This window comes from Cervus elaphus, chromosome 16 (assembly GCF_910594005.1).
Source record: "Cervus elaphus chromosome 16, mCerEla1.1, whole genome shotgun sequence".
NCBI classification, from domain to species: Eukaryota; Metazoa; Chordata; class Mammalia; order Artiodactyla; family Cervidae; genus Cervus; species Cervus elaphus.
The window spans coordinates 10,514,677-10,529,612 of record NC_057830.1 but is presented as its reverse complement, the minus strand read 5'-3'; the positions used below and the strand labels follow the sequence as shown (position 1 = coordinate 10,529,612).

The window sequence follows — 14,936 nt, the reverse complement described above, 5'->3', positions numbered from 1 at the left end:
AACAGGGATTTGGATATGCTGCTAGGAGAAGTATGACTGTAACTATCAAATGGAGGTGTGAGACCTCAGTTTTCTTCTGCTTAGTGGCAGAATTAACAGTCTCTGTTGGACTTCCTTGTGGTAGCGCTTCCATAGCAGGGGCCATGGGTTTGCTCCCTGGACAGGGAAGTTCCGCATGCAGTGGGCTATGGCCAAAAAACAAAAAAATTAATAATCACTTTTGAAGAACTGGAATAGGGAACTTGGGTTGATGATCAGAGCTTCCCTGGACCCTGTTTGACACCACAGAGTAGCAGAGGAAGCAGGACTGAATAGAGAACCACATACACACTTGCCATCTTCGCAAGAAGGCACCTGCCATGGTGATAAGACAGTAGAGAAATGCTTGAATTTATGGCTTGGAAGGGCACACGGTGTAGCAGAAAAAAAAAATTGGGTGCACAGTAAACTTATAGCCATTCATAGATAAAGAAATAATCATTTAGCTACACAGCTCCCACTCCTATAATGCAATCAAGAGATCCCTAAGGGAGAAAGATTATGCCGACCGTTGGCTTCTCTACAACCTTGATCACCTCTGTTAATTAACAGCTACATGGCTGTCTAGGGAAAAATATGTTAGTACCTGCCTTAAACCAAAGTTAAATTTTATATGGCTTCTCAAAGCCTTTGATATCCCCAGAGTACATAACACAATAGGTTTGCGATGGAAAACTCGATATTCATCTGAGAAAAATAAGTTTGAGAGAAGATTCCATGTGAAAGTTGAAGAACTGGAAATGTTTTCCCTAAAGTTGTCTATGAATGTTTCTTTCTTTCTTTCTTTTTTTTTTTTTTTGAATGTTTATTTCTTAAAAAGTCATCTTTTAAAGTTTGAAAACTCTTGTGATAAATGTTTGAGCAAGTAGCCACAGTAAACAGATGTGCTGACTGCTTTGGCTTTGCTTGTAAACAGGCAAGTCGGCATGGTAAAATGTTAAGGTGGCTTCAGCTTTCTAATGGAAAGATACACATCTTTATTGTTGATCCATAAACAGTTTCAACTGGAAGACGATAGCACAGCCAAAAGTTAAGTCTAATGAAACATAAAATACACTGTTGTGTATTGGAATTTTGGAAATATTTCAAAAATATGCCTATAAAAATATCTAATTAGCTAGCTAGCTTATTGATTTTTTTAGTTCGTAGGGTCACACAGAGTCGGACACAACTGAGCAACTGAACTGAACTTAGTTCATTTTATAAAGTTATGAGGGCATTAGCAGTTATACCTTACAACTGTCATTTTAAAATAATATGGACATTCATAAATGTGTATAATACAAAAATAGTGTGCTTTATGAATAAAATTCAACTTATTAGAAATTTTATTTTTCTTATTGTTTGTGTTTATTTCAAAGACTTCCCACCAAACAGCCTTACAAATTAAAGTTTTCCTAAATAAGATAATTGGAATAAACAAAATAATTTTATATTATACTTTATAGAGTCAGAAATTATATTTTTATGTTGTTTTAAATTAACCTTAGTGTTTGCCTCTCATCACTAGAAAAACCTGGTTTTTCTGTTGTGTGATTTCATTTTTAGAATTTCTCTTGAGTTTCACCCAGACCATGTCTGACATAATTGTGGTAATTTTGACAAATGTTTTCATTGTTAATGTTAACATCCCAATTTTAAATTACATGTTACTGAGAGGAAATTATTTAAATGATACCATTGAATTTAATCATTGTTTAAAAAAATCTAGTAAAACAGAGTAGGGCTTCCTTCATAAGCCATAAACACTGGAACTTTTTTCTCAAAGTGTGTTCTCTTGAACGTTACCCTGAGCATAGAGGTGTTAGTTTAAATGCAGATTCCTGGGCCTGTACCTAGGAATCTGATTTTGATTGAGCATCAGAAGTGATTCTGAAACTTACTGAAGTGCTAGAACTGCTATTCCAGAGCAACATTACTTAATCATGAGTGATTCATAATGGAAAGAGGTACCTCCAGTCTTTGGTAGCAGAATATAAATAATAAATTAATAAAGGAAAACTATCCAGGAAACATACCACCTTCCTTACATCTTGTTTATAATAGCCTTACTCAGATTTCATTGTCCTGTCTTTTTAGCTATGAAGTTTTATCCTCAATACTTTCCCAAAACACTAAATTTTTTGTGTGTTGAAATATAGTTGATGAACAGTATTATATTAGTCTCAGGTACATTACATAATTATTTGACATTTGAATACATTATGAAATGATCACCACAATAAAATCTAGTAACCATCTGTCCCTATACAAACTTATTACAGTATTCATGGCCATATTCCTCATGCCGTGTATTTCATCCTTGTGAATTATTTATTATATATACCTCTTACTCCCCTTCACCTATTTTGCCCTACCCTCCCACCCCTTTACCATCTGACAACCACTCGTTTGTTCTCTGTATCTGTGAGTCTGTTTTCATTTTGCAAAACTTAGAATATTTTTTATCACTTTTTATAATCTGCCCTGTAATTACATACAGAATATTTATAAACTTTGTTTACCTGAATTGCTGTAGAATGTCACATTAAGTGCTATAAACAATCTATTTAGTAATTTTTAAATATAGATCTCTATAGAGATAATGCTGAATAACAGATTTGAATATTTTTGTTTTAATTCAGTAAAATGGAACCAGTACAACCTCTGGTTTCACAAATGAAGTGGTTCAAAATGAGCATGTCGCTCTAATGGGGCCCTTGCACACTGCATTAGGATAAATAGCACATTTCTATTATTTTCTTTTTTTTTCCCCCTAAAACAAAGGCTACCTCTAATTTCACTCTTTCCACAAATCTTCGTGCACTAAACTGTGTGCCAGTGACATGAGAAGCTCGTTTTGATGATACTGGGTCATCTCATGTCTAGTACATCATTTGTGAAACTGAAGTTGGCTATTATAGTGCAACAGGTATGTAAATAACATTTATCAGTGATCTCTGTAAAATTGTTTCCTTCTTCCCCTTTTCATTATGAAAGGAAACTTTATTTCAGAGTAGAAAGTGCATTGTCTGAACTCATGAACACCCTCTTTATCCCTCCCCTCCCCAATTTGTTGCAGACCAGGATGAAAGAGCAGCTGAGCTCAGCAGGGAGCAGAACGAGAAAACCATCCGGAGCACGCAGACTGCGCTCCGCAATTTCCGGGAGTTCCTCATCTCCAAGTATCCTTCTGAAACAAGAGAGATTTATGTCATCCCTTGCAAGGAGTTGGATGCCTACCTGGCCTCTTTCTTTGTGGATGCCAGGCAGAAGGATGGATCCGAGTATGAACCCAACAGCTTGGCCAATTACCAGTGTGGACTTGAACGGTACCTAAAAGAACACAGGTATGGCTACAGTATCACCAGGGATAAGGAATTCAAGCGCTCCCAAGAGGCACTCAAACAGAAGCAGATTGAACTCCGCTGCAAAGGAAAAGGAAATAAGCCACACAAGTCCATGAAGCTGACCTTTGCTGATGAGCTCATTCTGCGAAAGAGGGGGCTGCTAAGCCGCTATAACCCTGAGGGTCTGCTCAACCTCGTCTGGCTCAACAACACAAAAGCGTTCGGGCACTGCACAGGCTTCCACGGGTCTACCTTGAAGTGGGGTGACATTCGGCTCCGGGTAACAGAAACGGGACTGGAGTACTTGGAGTGGATGGGTCAAGACACTGGTGACCTAAATGCTAAAACCAAGAGAGGGGGCACAGACTCCCGTGTGTATGCCACCCAGCACGCGCCGCAGACCTGCCCCGTACAGGACTATAAGGAGTATGCCCAGCGGCGGCCTCCTGCCATGCGCTATGAGGATGCCCCTTTCTACTTGTCCATCAAGCCGGTCGTGAACCTGGCGGCTCTGCATTGGTACAACTGCCAGGCCCTCGGCAAGAACAAGCTGGCCAAGATGGTGAAGACCATGTGTGAGAAGGGGAACATCCCGGGCAGGAAGACCAACTTCAGCGTGTATCAGAGCTGCAGCACCTTGTCCGAGGCCCAGAGCAACCAGCTGGTGCTCATCTGTAACAGTCTGAGCCAGCAGGCCGCCCAGTCGGTGGCTGGGCACTCCAGCAGTGGCAATTTCATCGTCTCTGCCTCCTATGACTCGTCCTCAGACACGGCTTGACCAGGTGGCTTGAGCCAGATCCCAGTCTGGTTACTGTGTCCAGAGAAACTGTGATTAAGCACTGGTTCTTGCTCCCTTTCCTCTGCCCGCAGTATTAACTTTATACAAATATAAATATATAATATATTTTTCTTTTTACAAATAAGTCAATGGAGATAGTTTAGTATTACTGACATAGTATTTATAGGCTTAAAGCAGATGTACTTGTGATGATGAAATGTAATTACTGTTACAGACTTTACAAAACCATATTCTCAGGCAACACAAACTAGAGAAGGAATTTCGTTTTTTGGGTTTTTTTAAACTGTCAAAAAGGAAACTGAGAGTCAGCCTAGATACTTGTGTCCTCAACTCTTGCTTTTCCTTCCCACCCCCACCTCTCATTTTTAGTCTATTTAATAAATGACAGTATCTTTTTAATTTTTAAAATTCTCTGTTAATCAGGAGGAGACAACACTAACTTTCCTGCTTACACAAAACTGTCAGAACCAGAATATGAAAATGTTGATATAAACTGGACAGATTTTTATATACTTTTTTTTAAGAATAATTAGATTTTAACATCTCTGCCTCATTTTTTGCAATTTATGAAAATCTAGATGTTTAGCTAACTTGTGGGGGCAAAGAGGGTTAGAAGGTGGAAATAAAGGTGCCATTCTTTTTAGAAGCTATATAATTTTTAAATAATATGCAAAGTCCAATATTATGGCAAGAAAGACTGTTACTAGCTCATTTTTATTGTTCTTGAACCTGGGTAGAATTTTTTAGTTGTTTTCTAAGAAATCAGTGTAAATGAATTTTTATTATCAGATTTACAGGAAATTTAAAACTACCAAAGCTTTGAAATGTTCCCAAGCATTAGATTGTGTATCAAACATGAAGAGAGAGTAGAGAATGGAAAAATCTTACTGAAAATCAAGAAACACTAGTCAAGACCACAAAAAACTTACACTCTTTGAAGCCCAAATCCCCTGACTTATTTATTTATTAGTACTGAATTTCAGTCTGTTTTCCCAAGGGGATTGCTTGACTCTGTAGTTGAGATCAAAGGAATATTGACACTTACTTTAAGTAACAACATTTTGTTATCAAATTTAGTTGAATTCAAAGCACTCTTGAAAATGTGCTGTTTCTGCTTCAGTAAATGCATTTATATGTGATAATCCTGCAATCATAATAATTATAATTTTGATTAAGCAACTCTTCGTGGTGGTTTTTCCAAGGTCTTTATTTTTAAGCCTGTGGTGAATTATTACTTGAGATACTTTAATAATAGAGTTTAGATGAGCAAGATTCCTATCCTGTATAATCATTAACACATTTTAAAAAGTCCCAATCTTAATTGCTTTGTTGGATCTGGGCTTCCTATTGGCAAGTATTTGTTCTTCAAAGCATCCTCATAATTCACATTAGCTAGGAAGGTAGGTGGCATTTTATGTTTTAATTATACGACCAGGACAGATTTTGTTTTGATTTGCTTTGCTGAGTCATCCTGTTAGCTGAGCTTTCCCATGACCAGGCAGCTCTTCCCAACACTTAAGTTCTAAACACATAAACCCATTTCTCTAAATTGTGACCTTTCCTTTGGCTTAGGAGTGGGAAGTCTGCCATGGCCTTTGTGTTAAGCAATCAATTTCATTTCATGACTTCTCTGTCATAGAGAAGCAGCCAAAAACAAGACCAGAAGATACCTTTCTTTAATTTTTTGTATTAGTAATGATGATCGCCACTAGTTTTGAGCCAATGTATGTGCTAAGTGATTTACATGCTCTCCTTATATAAGTAGTACTAATTTATGAAAATTAGAAAATCCAGATAAGCATAAAGAAAACAAAATATATACTCATAAACCTCCTAGCCAAAAATAACTTAATATTGTGTTGGCCAGAAAGTTCATTCGAGTTTTCCCGTAACATCATATAGAAAACCCAAACGAACTTTTTGGCCAACCCAATATTTTGGTAACTGTTTATTCAGATTTCAGTACATACATATTTATTTCTCTATACGTAATCTTTAATCCTTTCAACAACTTTGAAAAGAAGGTTAATTATCTCCATTTTACGTTGAGATCAATCCATAACAGGTTATGTGCTAAGGAGATGGTACTGTCATCTGACTCCAGAGTTTTTTCTGTTTACCTTTCTGAGTTCCAACCTGTAATTAGTTTCCAGTGATTTGAGCCAGAGATGGGGACACGGTGTCTTCGCATCTCTCAAGTCTGTCTGATTAAAAGGAAGACTGATCTTTCATGATGGCACAGTGTCCCCTAGTCCCCCCTCTTCTGCTTATTTTTAACCACAGAGCCTCATTCTCCCAGTTCTCTTTACAAAACATTCCTCTTCTTATTCTGTAGTGGGCTCAGAAGTGCACATGACAGCCTACTGTGAAAGAACTCTTTTAAAAAAAATTTTTTTTTTTACCATAGGTTATCTTTCATAAGAAAAGATTTAAATTGTGCATTTTGTTTTTGCATTGACATACTTTTAAAAATTCTTAATTTGTTGTTTGACAGCAAAGTATGTTTGTCATGGGGAAGGTTAGTCAGTATGCTCTTAGAAAGCAGAACTAGGATATTGAGGTACAAAAGTGAAAATCTCCTGTTTAATTCTCTGACATTTTCATTTGGGAGAATGCAGATTGTGGATTATTTTTTACTTATTTATATTTTACTTTGGTAACTTAAACCAAATAGGAATGTTGTGACATTTAGATTTAAAAAACTGTCTTCCAAAGAGTGACTTGGTAGAATTTTTGCTGTATTGTATTATCTCTTGGGGATAATTAAATTATGAAAAATTATTGGCAGCTACCTCTAAATTTTGTGTTTTTGTGTAAATGATACTGAGGATATACTACTGCCAGATGCCATATTTATTATTTGTTATTTTAACTTTAAAAAACTTACATCCATACTGTGGCAGTGGTAGATGCCAAAATTGTGTTTGTGCTTTAGCAAAAATTCAACAGTCCAGCAGTCTTCACTATAACTGACTGTATTGCCTTTCCAGGCAATCCCATGGTTCACACAAAAACAATAAGACCGTATTTGCAAAGTTTACACTTTAAGGTCAGTGTAATGTCATGTAAGAAATTCTGTAGTGCCCCTCCTATGACTGGAACTTTTACCCTGTCTACCACAAAAATGCCAAACCCATTTGTCAGCATTTGGATGGCATAGCTGCATAATTTAGTTTTTCTTCTATATTCATGTGAGTGACTGGCTATTGAACATCATGGATGGTAGCAGTTTTGTTTTTTTTTTTTTAATCAAACATTGTGCTTGAAAAGGTTAGAGATATTCAGGATGTTTATCCAACAGAGCTTATTCTTAAGAGTCCATCTGTTTCCATGGTTAGGGCTGGTCTGAATATGATTTATAATACATCAGCTACTTGAAGTATTTTTATTGTAGTTATTTTTCCCTATGTTAAATTACTTCTGATCTACAGAAGAATGGTCGAAGTGAAGATCGGGTCTCCTTGGTTAGCCAATACTTTCATTAAATTAACTTGCCTAAGTCACATGGCTTAGGTTCTAGATGCCGTGAAATGAGACGACTTTACTGAGATGAAAATTTACAGTCATGTCATCAAATACTTGAAAACCTAGTGTCTAGAGACTAAGAGGGGTACAGAGATGTATAAAATAGTTCCTGCCTTCAAAAGGTTTATAAAAGATACCGTGATAAAAGTTCGATTTCATTTTTGAGAGCCCAGCAAAATACTCTATGCCAGGACTGTTTTGCATAGTTTCTCGAACTTTGTTCTCATACAGTCTGACCATTATTTAGCCATTTAATGTGTTAATTTGTTGTAGAATATGTAATACTGGTAGTGGATCTTCCTTAGAGCCTGTTTTAAAGTCAGTAATAAGACAAAGCCGTTTCTACACCATCCATTGTGTTTACATAGAGGCACACATGCATGGAATGTGCAGGTGACCCTCTGTGGGTGCCAGTTACCCCAGTTACGAAGTTCTTACAGTGTCCCACGGTACTGAGTGCTTCTCGATTGTTTCACTTAATTCTTACAATTGTCCTGTGAGATGAGGAAATCCAGAGAAGTCAAATAGGTTGCCCACATCACTTAATACATAAAGGCATCAGGAGCTGAAACTAGATCCAGATACCATTAAGCACTGGCCTTTTCTGCTGTAACTGCCTGTTCACCAGATGATTTACTGTGCTTCTGTGGACTCTCTGAAGTGATAAATTATAAATGGAATTCCTGGTGTAATAAAATCATCCATATTCTTTCAACTTGAGCGGAATTGAGAGCAGTGCCATCACCTGGCCGTTTGTTGGCATGAAATTGTGTAAGGCCCCCTGACTGGGGTTCTTTTGAGATGAAACATTCAGCAGTTTTTCCTTTTTTTTTTTTGGCTTACCTGTGAATAGAGAGCAAAAGTTTGTATCATTCTTTAAAGAACTCTTAGTTTTGTCATGTAGGTGAATGTGAATATGCACAAAGAATTACATTTTTTAACAAATGGTTGTCCTTTGTTTTTACCCCATGTGAACCAAAAATCCTATTTCAAAAGAGTTTCTTCTAATTTAGACAGGATAGGGGGAAGTTCTAGGCAGAGGGAATATCTCTCTTAAGCCCAGGAGCTGATGTTGTCATCCGCCAGATACTGAATTTTGATGGCCAGTCTGCCAGAAAGTTTAGTCTTCTCTGCAAATCGGTGCTAGCAAATTAGCTATGTAATAGAGGATTTTGTTATTATTTTGTTTTCGTTTTTTACTCAGGATTGTTTTTAACAAAAAGCCTGGTGGCTCAGATGGTAAAGAATCTACCTGCAATACAGGAGACCCAGGTTCAGTCCCTAGGTTGGGAAGATCCCCTGGAGAAGGGAATGGCTACCCACTCCAGTACTCTTGCCTGAAGAATTCCGTGGACACGAGAGCCTGGCGAGTACAGTCCGTGTGGTCACAAAGAGTTGGATACGACTGAGCGACTAACACATTGCAGGAAAATGCTATCCTGTGATTCTCAGTATTGGAGATCAACTAGAACCACTCAAATTTTTTCTACTTCGTCTCCACAGTTTTAGATATTAGAGACAAACACTTCTGATTTTAATCCACTTTCTTCTGATTAGTTTTCTTTATCTACAGGAAAGGAATGTTTTATCAATCAGTGTGAAAGATCTCTCTCAAATAGAACTCCTTTATACAAGGTATTATATATCTCTACATATCTACCATATGATATGACATAGTTAGTTACTAAGAAACACATCATTGACAAGGGCATCCTCGATTATTTTTTGTTTCATTTTCCCCTTAATGCATAGTATTCAAATAATTCCTTCTTCTCCTCATTGAATTTGGCTATATGATGAATGCATAGTGTCTCATAAGGCAAAGTGATGAAAATATGATTTTAAAAGATCTTTTCATGGAACATACTGGGATAAAGAAATGTACTACGTGATCATCCTTTGGTGGTAGGTGTAATTTTTAAAATATATCTATTTATTTGGTTGCCCTGGGTCTTAGTTTGGCATGAGGTATATAGTTCCCTGACCATGGATCAAACCCAGATCCCCTGCATTGGGAGCACAGAGTCCTAATCACTGGACCACTGGAGAAGTCCCATGGTGATTGATATATTTCTAATGATATAAAAACAGAAAAGAGGGGATGATTTTGCTAAACTGCCAACAATTCCGATTTCACTTTCTAGACAGAAAAGAAAGATAATCAAAATCTCTCCTATACCATCCAATTTGTGAATTGACTGATTGGGCCTGCCAAGGCTGAAGGGAAACACATAATTTGGTACTGAAGATTGTGTTAGTTTTTGAAAGAAAGCATTGTAATACATTTAAATTGTGTTTTTATGTAAACCATGACTTTATTGAATTAGACTCTTTAATTAGGTCATAGTACTAATTTGATCAGAATATTAATTAGGTCAGAGTATTAAAATAACCATCATCTTTATTGAGTGAATTATAATCATAGAGGCTAGACCTAGAAACGGAGAAGGCAGTGGCACCCACTCCAGTGCTCCTGCCTGGAAAATCCCCTGGACGGAGGAGCCTGGGGGGCTGCAGTCCACGGGGTGGCTAGGAGTCGGACACGACTGAGCGACCTCACTTTCACTTTTCACTTTCGTGCATTGGAGAAGGAAATGGCAACCCACTCCAGTGCTCCTGCCTGGAAAATCCCCTGGACGGAGGAGCCTGGGGGGCTGCAGTCCACGGGGTGGCTAGGAGTCGGACACGACTGAGCAACCTCACTTTCACTTTTCACTTTCGTGCATTGGAGAAGGAAATGGCAACCCACTCCAGTGTTCTTGCCTGGAGAATCCCAGGGACGGGGGAGCCTGGTGGGCTGCCGTCTGTGGGGTCGCACACAACAGAAACAACTTAGCAGCAGCGGCAGCAGACCTGGAAAGGACCTAAGATCATCTGGCCTGGTGATTTTCAGTGCTGTGAAAAGTCACCATGTCTCCTTAGGAGGGGGCAGGGAGGGCAAACTAATGGATGGAGATTGCATAGGGAGCACTTTCTTAAACAGATCCCCCAGGACTTCTCATGTTCCCTGTGCTCCTAACTTCTTACTTGGAGACTCGCTAGACTGAATGAGCTACCTCTATTACATATCCTTCTTGTGTGCCAGGCTGGAAAATAAGATTGGAAACATCTCACCTAATCCATCCCTCTTGTTTCATAGAAAAGAGAAACAGCTCTAGAGAGATGAGATGAATACCCAGGTGTACACACTTTGTTAGAGCCGACAGGTAATCCAGGCCCCCTGACTTCAGTCCGTAGATAGGATTCAGGGAGGAAGAACAACCCTACATTCCCACTGAGTAAGAAGGGGCATCCTTTTCTTGTTGTAAAAATTTTAATAGTTTTTTAAGCTCTCAAGTTTCTATTAAGAAATAGATTCAAACTGCCAGTTTCCCAAATAGGCTGTTTTGCTTGTGAACTTTTACATTTCATCGTGTAATGTTACACCTTGATTATAGCAACTTCTTTTGAGATTTGATGGGATAATCCTTAAATACAATCAATCATCTTTTATTTTTAACATCTTTCAGCCTACCCCATTTATATTTAGTTTTCATTTCTAGAGGAGAAACAAACTACAGTTTTGAAATATGTGAATTCCAGTCGTAGATTATGAACTTAAAAAAGTAACTTTTTATTTAAAGTGGTATTCTTTTGAATCTCCAGCTACATAGCATCTGTATTATTGGTTCTGAATGTACTCTGCCCTTTTTTAGTCTTTGTAAAGTTTTTAGTTTGTGGGTAAAATCATCTTAAGAGGTTTGGGACATATTCAATCAAAACAATTAAATTTCTGTCAACATAATTAGGATGTTTGTGAAGTGTATTTAGAGATAGAAAGGGGAAAGAAAATGGGAACTAATCAAAGAAGCCTACAGCAGGAAGATAGACACATATAAACTATTTGTAAATTCCTATATTACCCAGATTACTCTTCTAAACAGGAATTCAAACAAGTATACTTTAAATCTCACAAATTTTTATTTTGTTAGTTATATTTACCAGATCATAGTTGATGATAAAAGATGAAATTCTAAGATGTTAAAAGGTACAGTGGAATTATTTGTCTTTTGAATGCAGAGTTGGATTTTTCTAGGCTTCTAATGTTCTTTGTATTACACTGGAATTAGACATTTTTCCATCATACACTCATTTTAAGGAGCTTTGAAAATGCTTTGGGATAGTTTATTTATTTGTTGTAAGTAGAATTAGGAAGAATCAGCAATTTAGAATCCTAACAGTATTTGTGCATCCTGTATTTAAGTGATTCTTATGCCTGTTTACTTTCTGTGATTCTTAAATTTTATAAATCAAATCACCTTAGCATACTTCCACTAGAAATTAATTTATAATTGATTATTTATGCTGGATGAAGTAGCAGTTTCATTTTAGTATTAATTCACTCAGATTAACTGAAGTTTTATATCTACAATTCATTATATTACAACTTTTTAGATAGCATTTATAACAAAAGAATTTTTGTTTTAAAGTATTTGTTACAAAAAAAAAACACCATCTTGCCAAAAACCGTTACAGTCTCTGTGCATTGTGTATATTCAGTGATGTCGTTGTTGAGATTTTGCATGTTGTTGTAGGTGCTCTTTCCTGTGTGTGTTTGTGGTATTTATGTGGAACTGTTAACCATTGCTGCTATCACTTACTGTAGTTAAACTGAAAACCTGTGCGAAGAGGCTGTGCCGGTCAACATTTGTATGTGTGACTTGTGAAAACATGTACTTAGCTGTTTAATATTTTGAGCCAGCACTTAGTGGCCTCTACAGAAGGAAATGTTGTAGTTGTCAGGTGAAGCCAACTTCAAAATTTTGCTGCATATTTATAATTCAAGGTCAGCTTTCCTTCTGCACTTCCCCCAACTCTTTGAAAGGGAAACATTTGTAAAAAGAGAAAGCAAAAATTCTGAACTTTCCTAGTACCCCCCCCCACCTTAAATCTTTTTTCCCCCTGATACTTGAGAAATTCCATAGAATGACAATGTAGCAGCATAATTTCCCTTGATCTAGGTATTTCAGGTTGAAGAAATATAATAATAGAAAACTGTGGTGGCACATACATTATCTTTGTTGGTTATCATGCCATATTGTTTGAATTTAATCAGAGTATTTAGTATTTTCATTTTGTTTATAAGGGACCATGAAAAGCCTGGCTTCTCAGGTGGCTAGGTGGTAAAGAATCCACTTTCACATGCAGAAGACACAGGTTTCATCCCTGGGGTGGGAAGATCTGGAGAAGGAAATGGCAACCCACTCCAGGAGGCTTGCCTGGGAAATCCCATGGACAGAGGAGCCTGGCAGACTACAGTCCGAGGGGTCACAAGTCAGACATGACTTAGCAACTAAACAACAATGTGAAGACCCCAGAGTTCCCAAGTATTATGTTTTATATTCAGCATCTGCATAGACTTAACATACCTTGGCTGCCTTATGACTGTCAGAATTCTTTCATGCCCACCTGTCTTTAGTTTGCTTCCTGATATTTGTGACTTGCCTCAGCAATTCCCAACTCACTGTGACATTAGAACATTATTTCAGTGGGTTAATTCTACTTTATTAAAATTTAATGGGGATCAATTGCATACTTACTTAATACATTATTGGGCTTCCCTTGTGGCTCAGCTGGTAAAGAATCCGCCTGCAATGCAGGAGACCTGGGTTCAGTCCCTGGGTTGGGAAGATCGCCTGCAGAAGGGAAAGGCTACCCACTCCAGTATCCTGGCCTGGAGGATTCCATGGACTGTATAGTCCATGGGGTTGCAGAGAGTCGGACACGAGCCAGTGACTTTCACTTAAAATGGAAGGGAAATAGCATAAAATGTTAAGAAAAAAGGCTCTTCTTAAAGAACCTTTTCACACCAACTTTCCAAAACTCCCTCTTCAAGTGCAGGATTTCCTTCTGTCTGTTCAGTGGGTTTGTAATTATAATGTTCTTATAATAAAGAGACAGTCTTCTGAGTTACATTGAGGCTTTCTGTGTGACTGCCAGATACATGGTGACAGGCAATGCTGTGTTTGGAAACATTGCTTCTGAAATTGCTGATTTAATTCTAAGAATATTAAAATGAATTCATCAAGGCCCCTGCCACTTCTTTGCCTATAGGGAAAGAAGGGTGTATTTTATGTTGAGCCTTTTCTCCAGAATATGCTTTAAACATTTGTCACTCAATGGAGGTGACAAAGAAATAAAGGAAATTCAATTATGTATGTTCCAAAGAAATTATTGCTCTTGTCCAATGGCCTCTGGAGTGACACAAAAATATTTCTTGTTTACTGCATCTGGAGTTTTCAGGCGAGATCTTTGTACGTAGAATTCTGTTTATATGAACACCAAAGATTCTGGCGTGATATGTCCTGAAACAATGATTAATAGTTTCTTTTAGGTAGCTATGGATACATTTATTGAATCCTGCTCTTGGGTTTATTTGCCCTCTTTGGGTCTTTTGTACATTTTGTATGTCTGTCCTGAGGCCTTTATGCCTGGGGCAAATTTTTAATCAAATAATACATATATGTTTATTAGGTTCCTAATTTATAGAATTTGTTCTCACCATGACTTTAAACTTTATTTCATTGCTAAAGTTAGACATAGATTTGCCAGATTAGCCACATAGTTTGGACATTTTTTGTTGTAACCTGAAAATGTAGCTTATAACCCCATAGACCAGGTAGATAATGACTAGAAACATTTTGGATTCAGTAGAATCTCATATAGAAACTCATTTATCTGTTAATGTAAAGAACTTGGTGACTTCATAAAGTGAATGTTATATACAGGTTAAGTTCTTCCATCTTTCTTATAAGAATGACTTTAAGATTCCTTTTATTCTACCACTTATAAGTTAATTGGGAATGAAAAGGTAGATTTACCAATTTAGTATAATTTAACACTAAGCATCTGTTTAGAAATGTAATCACCACAGGTAATACTTGGGAAAGGCATATAAAAAAATACAGTACTGTTCTTTGAAGATGGATTTATTTCCCCCCTTTTGATGGATTGTCAATTTGAATATACATTTTCTGGCCACTTAGCTTTTAATTGATTTACATGAAAAAAGCATATGTGCGCCTGTTCACTCAAACCATATTTAAAATTCTCTTTTTAAGCTGCTACAATTATAATGTATGAAAGAAGGAAGAGAAAGGTGAATAGAGAAAGAGGGAAATTTCTGTTAATAGTTAAAATGTGCAACTGTGATACCCTTGATTAATTAATCCCCTGCCTTTTGATATTTGTAATAATACAGGAGA

At 37.2% G+C, this 14,936-nt stretch overlaps 1 protein-coding gene across 10 annotated transcripts in view; it reads left to right on the top strand.

The window, feature by feature from the left end:
• The window catches only part of KIAA1958 (KIAA1958 ortholog), a 120,670-nt gene that overhangs the window by 82,942 nt on the left and 22,792 nt on the right, over positions 1 to 14,936 (top strand). For 5 of the 10 annotated variants that reach the window (XM_043927617.1, XM_043927619.1, XM_043927620.1 and 2 more), the window contains exon 3: positions 3,101 to 4,603. The exons of 3 other annotated variants lie outside the window; for them this stretch is intronic. In XM_043927617.1, coding sequence (XP_043783552.1) covers positions 3,101 to 4,146 — 1,046 coding nt within the window. In that variant the 3' untranslated portion in view covers positions 4,147 to 4,603. Of the gene's footprint in view, positions 1 to 3,100; positions 4,604 to 14,936 lie in introns of those variants that run through there. 2 more of the 10 variants (XM_043927627.1, XM_043927618.1) reach the window with 2 other exon arrangements.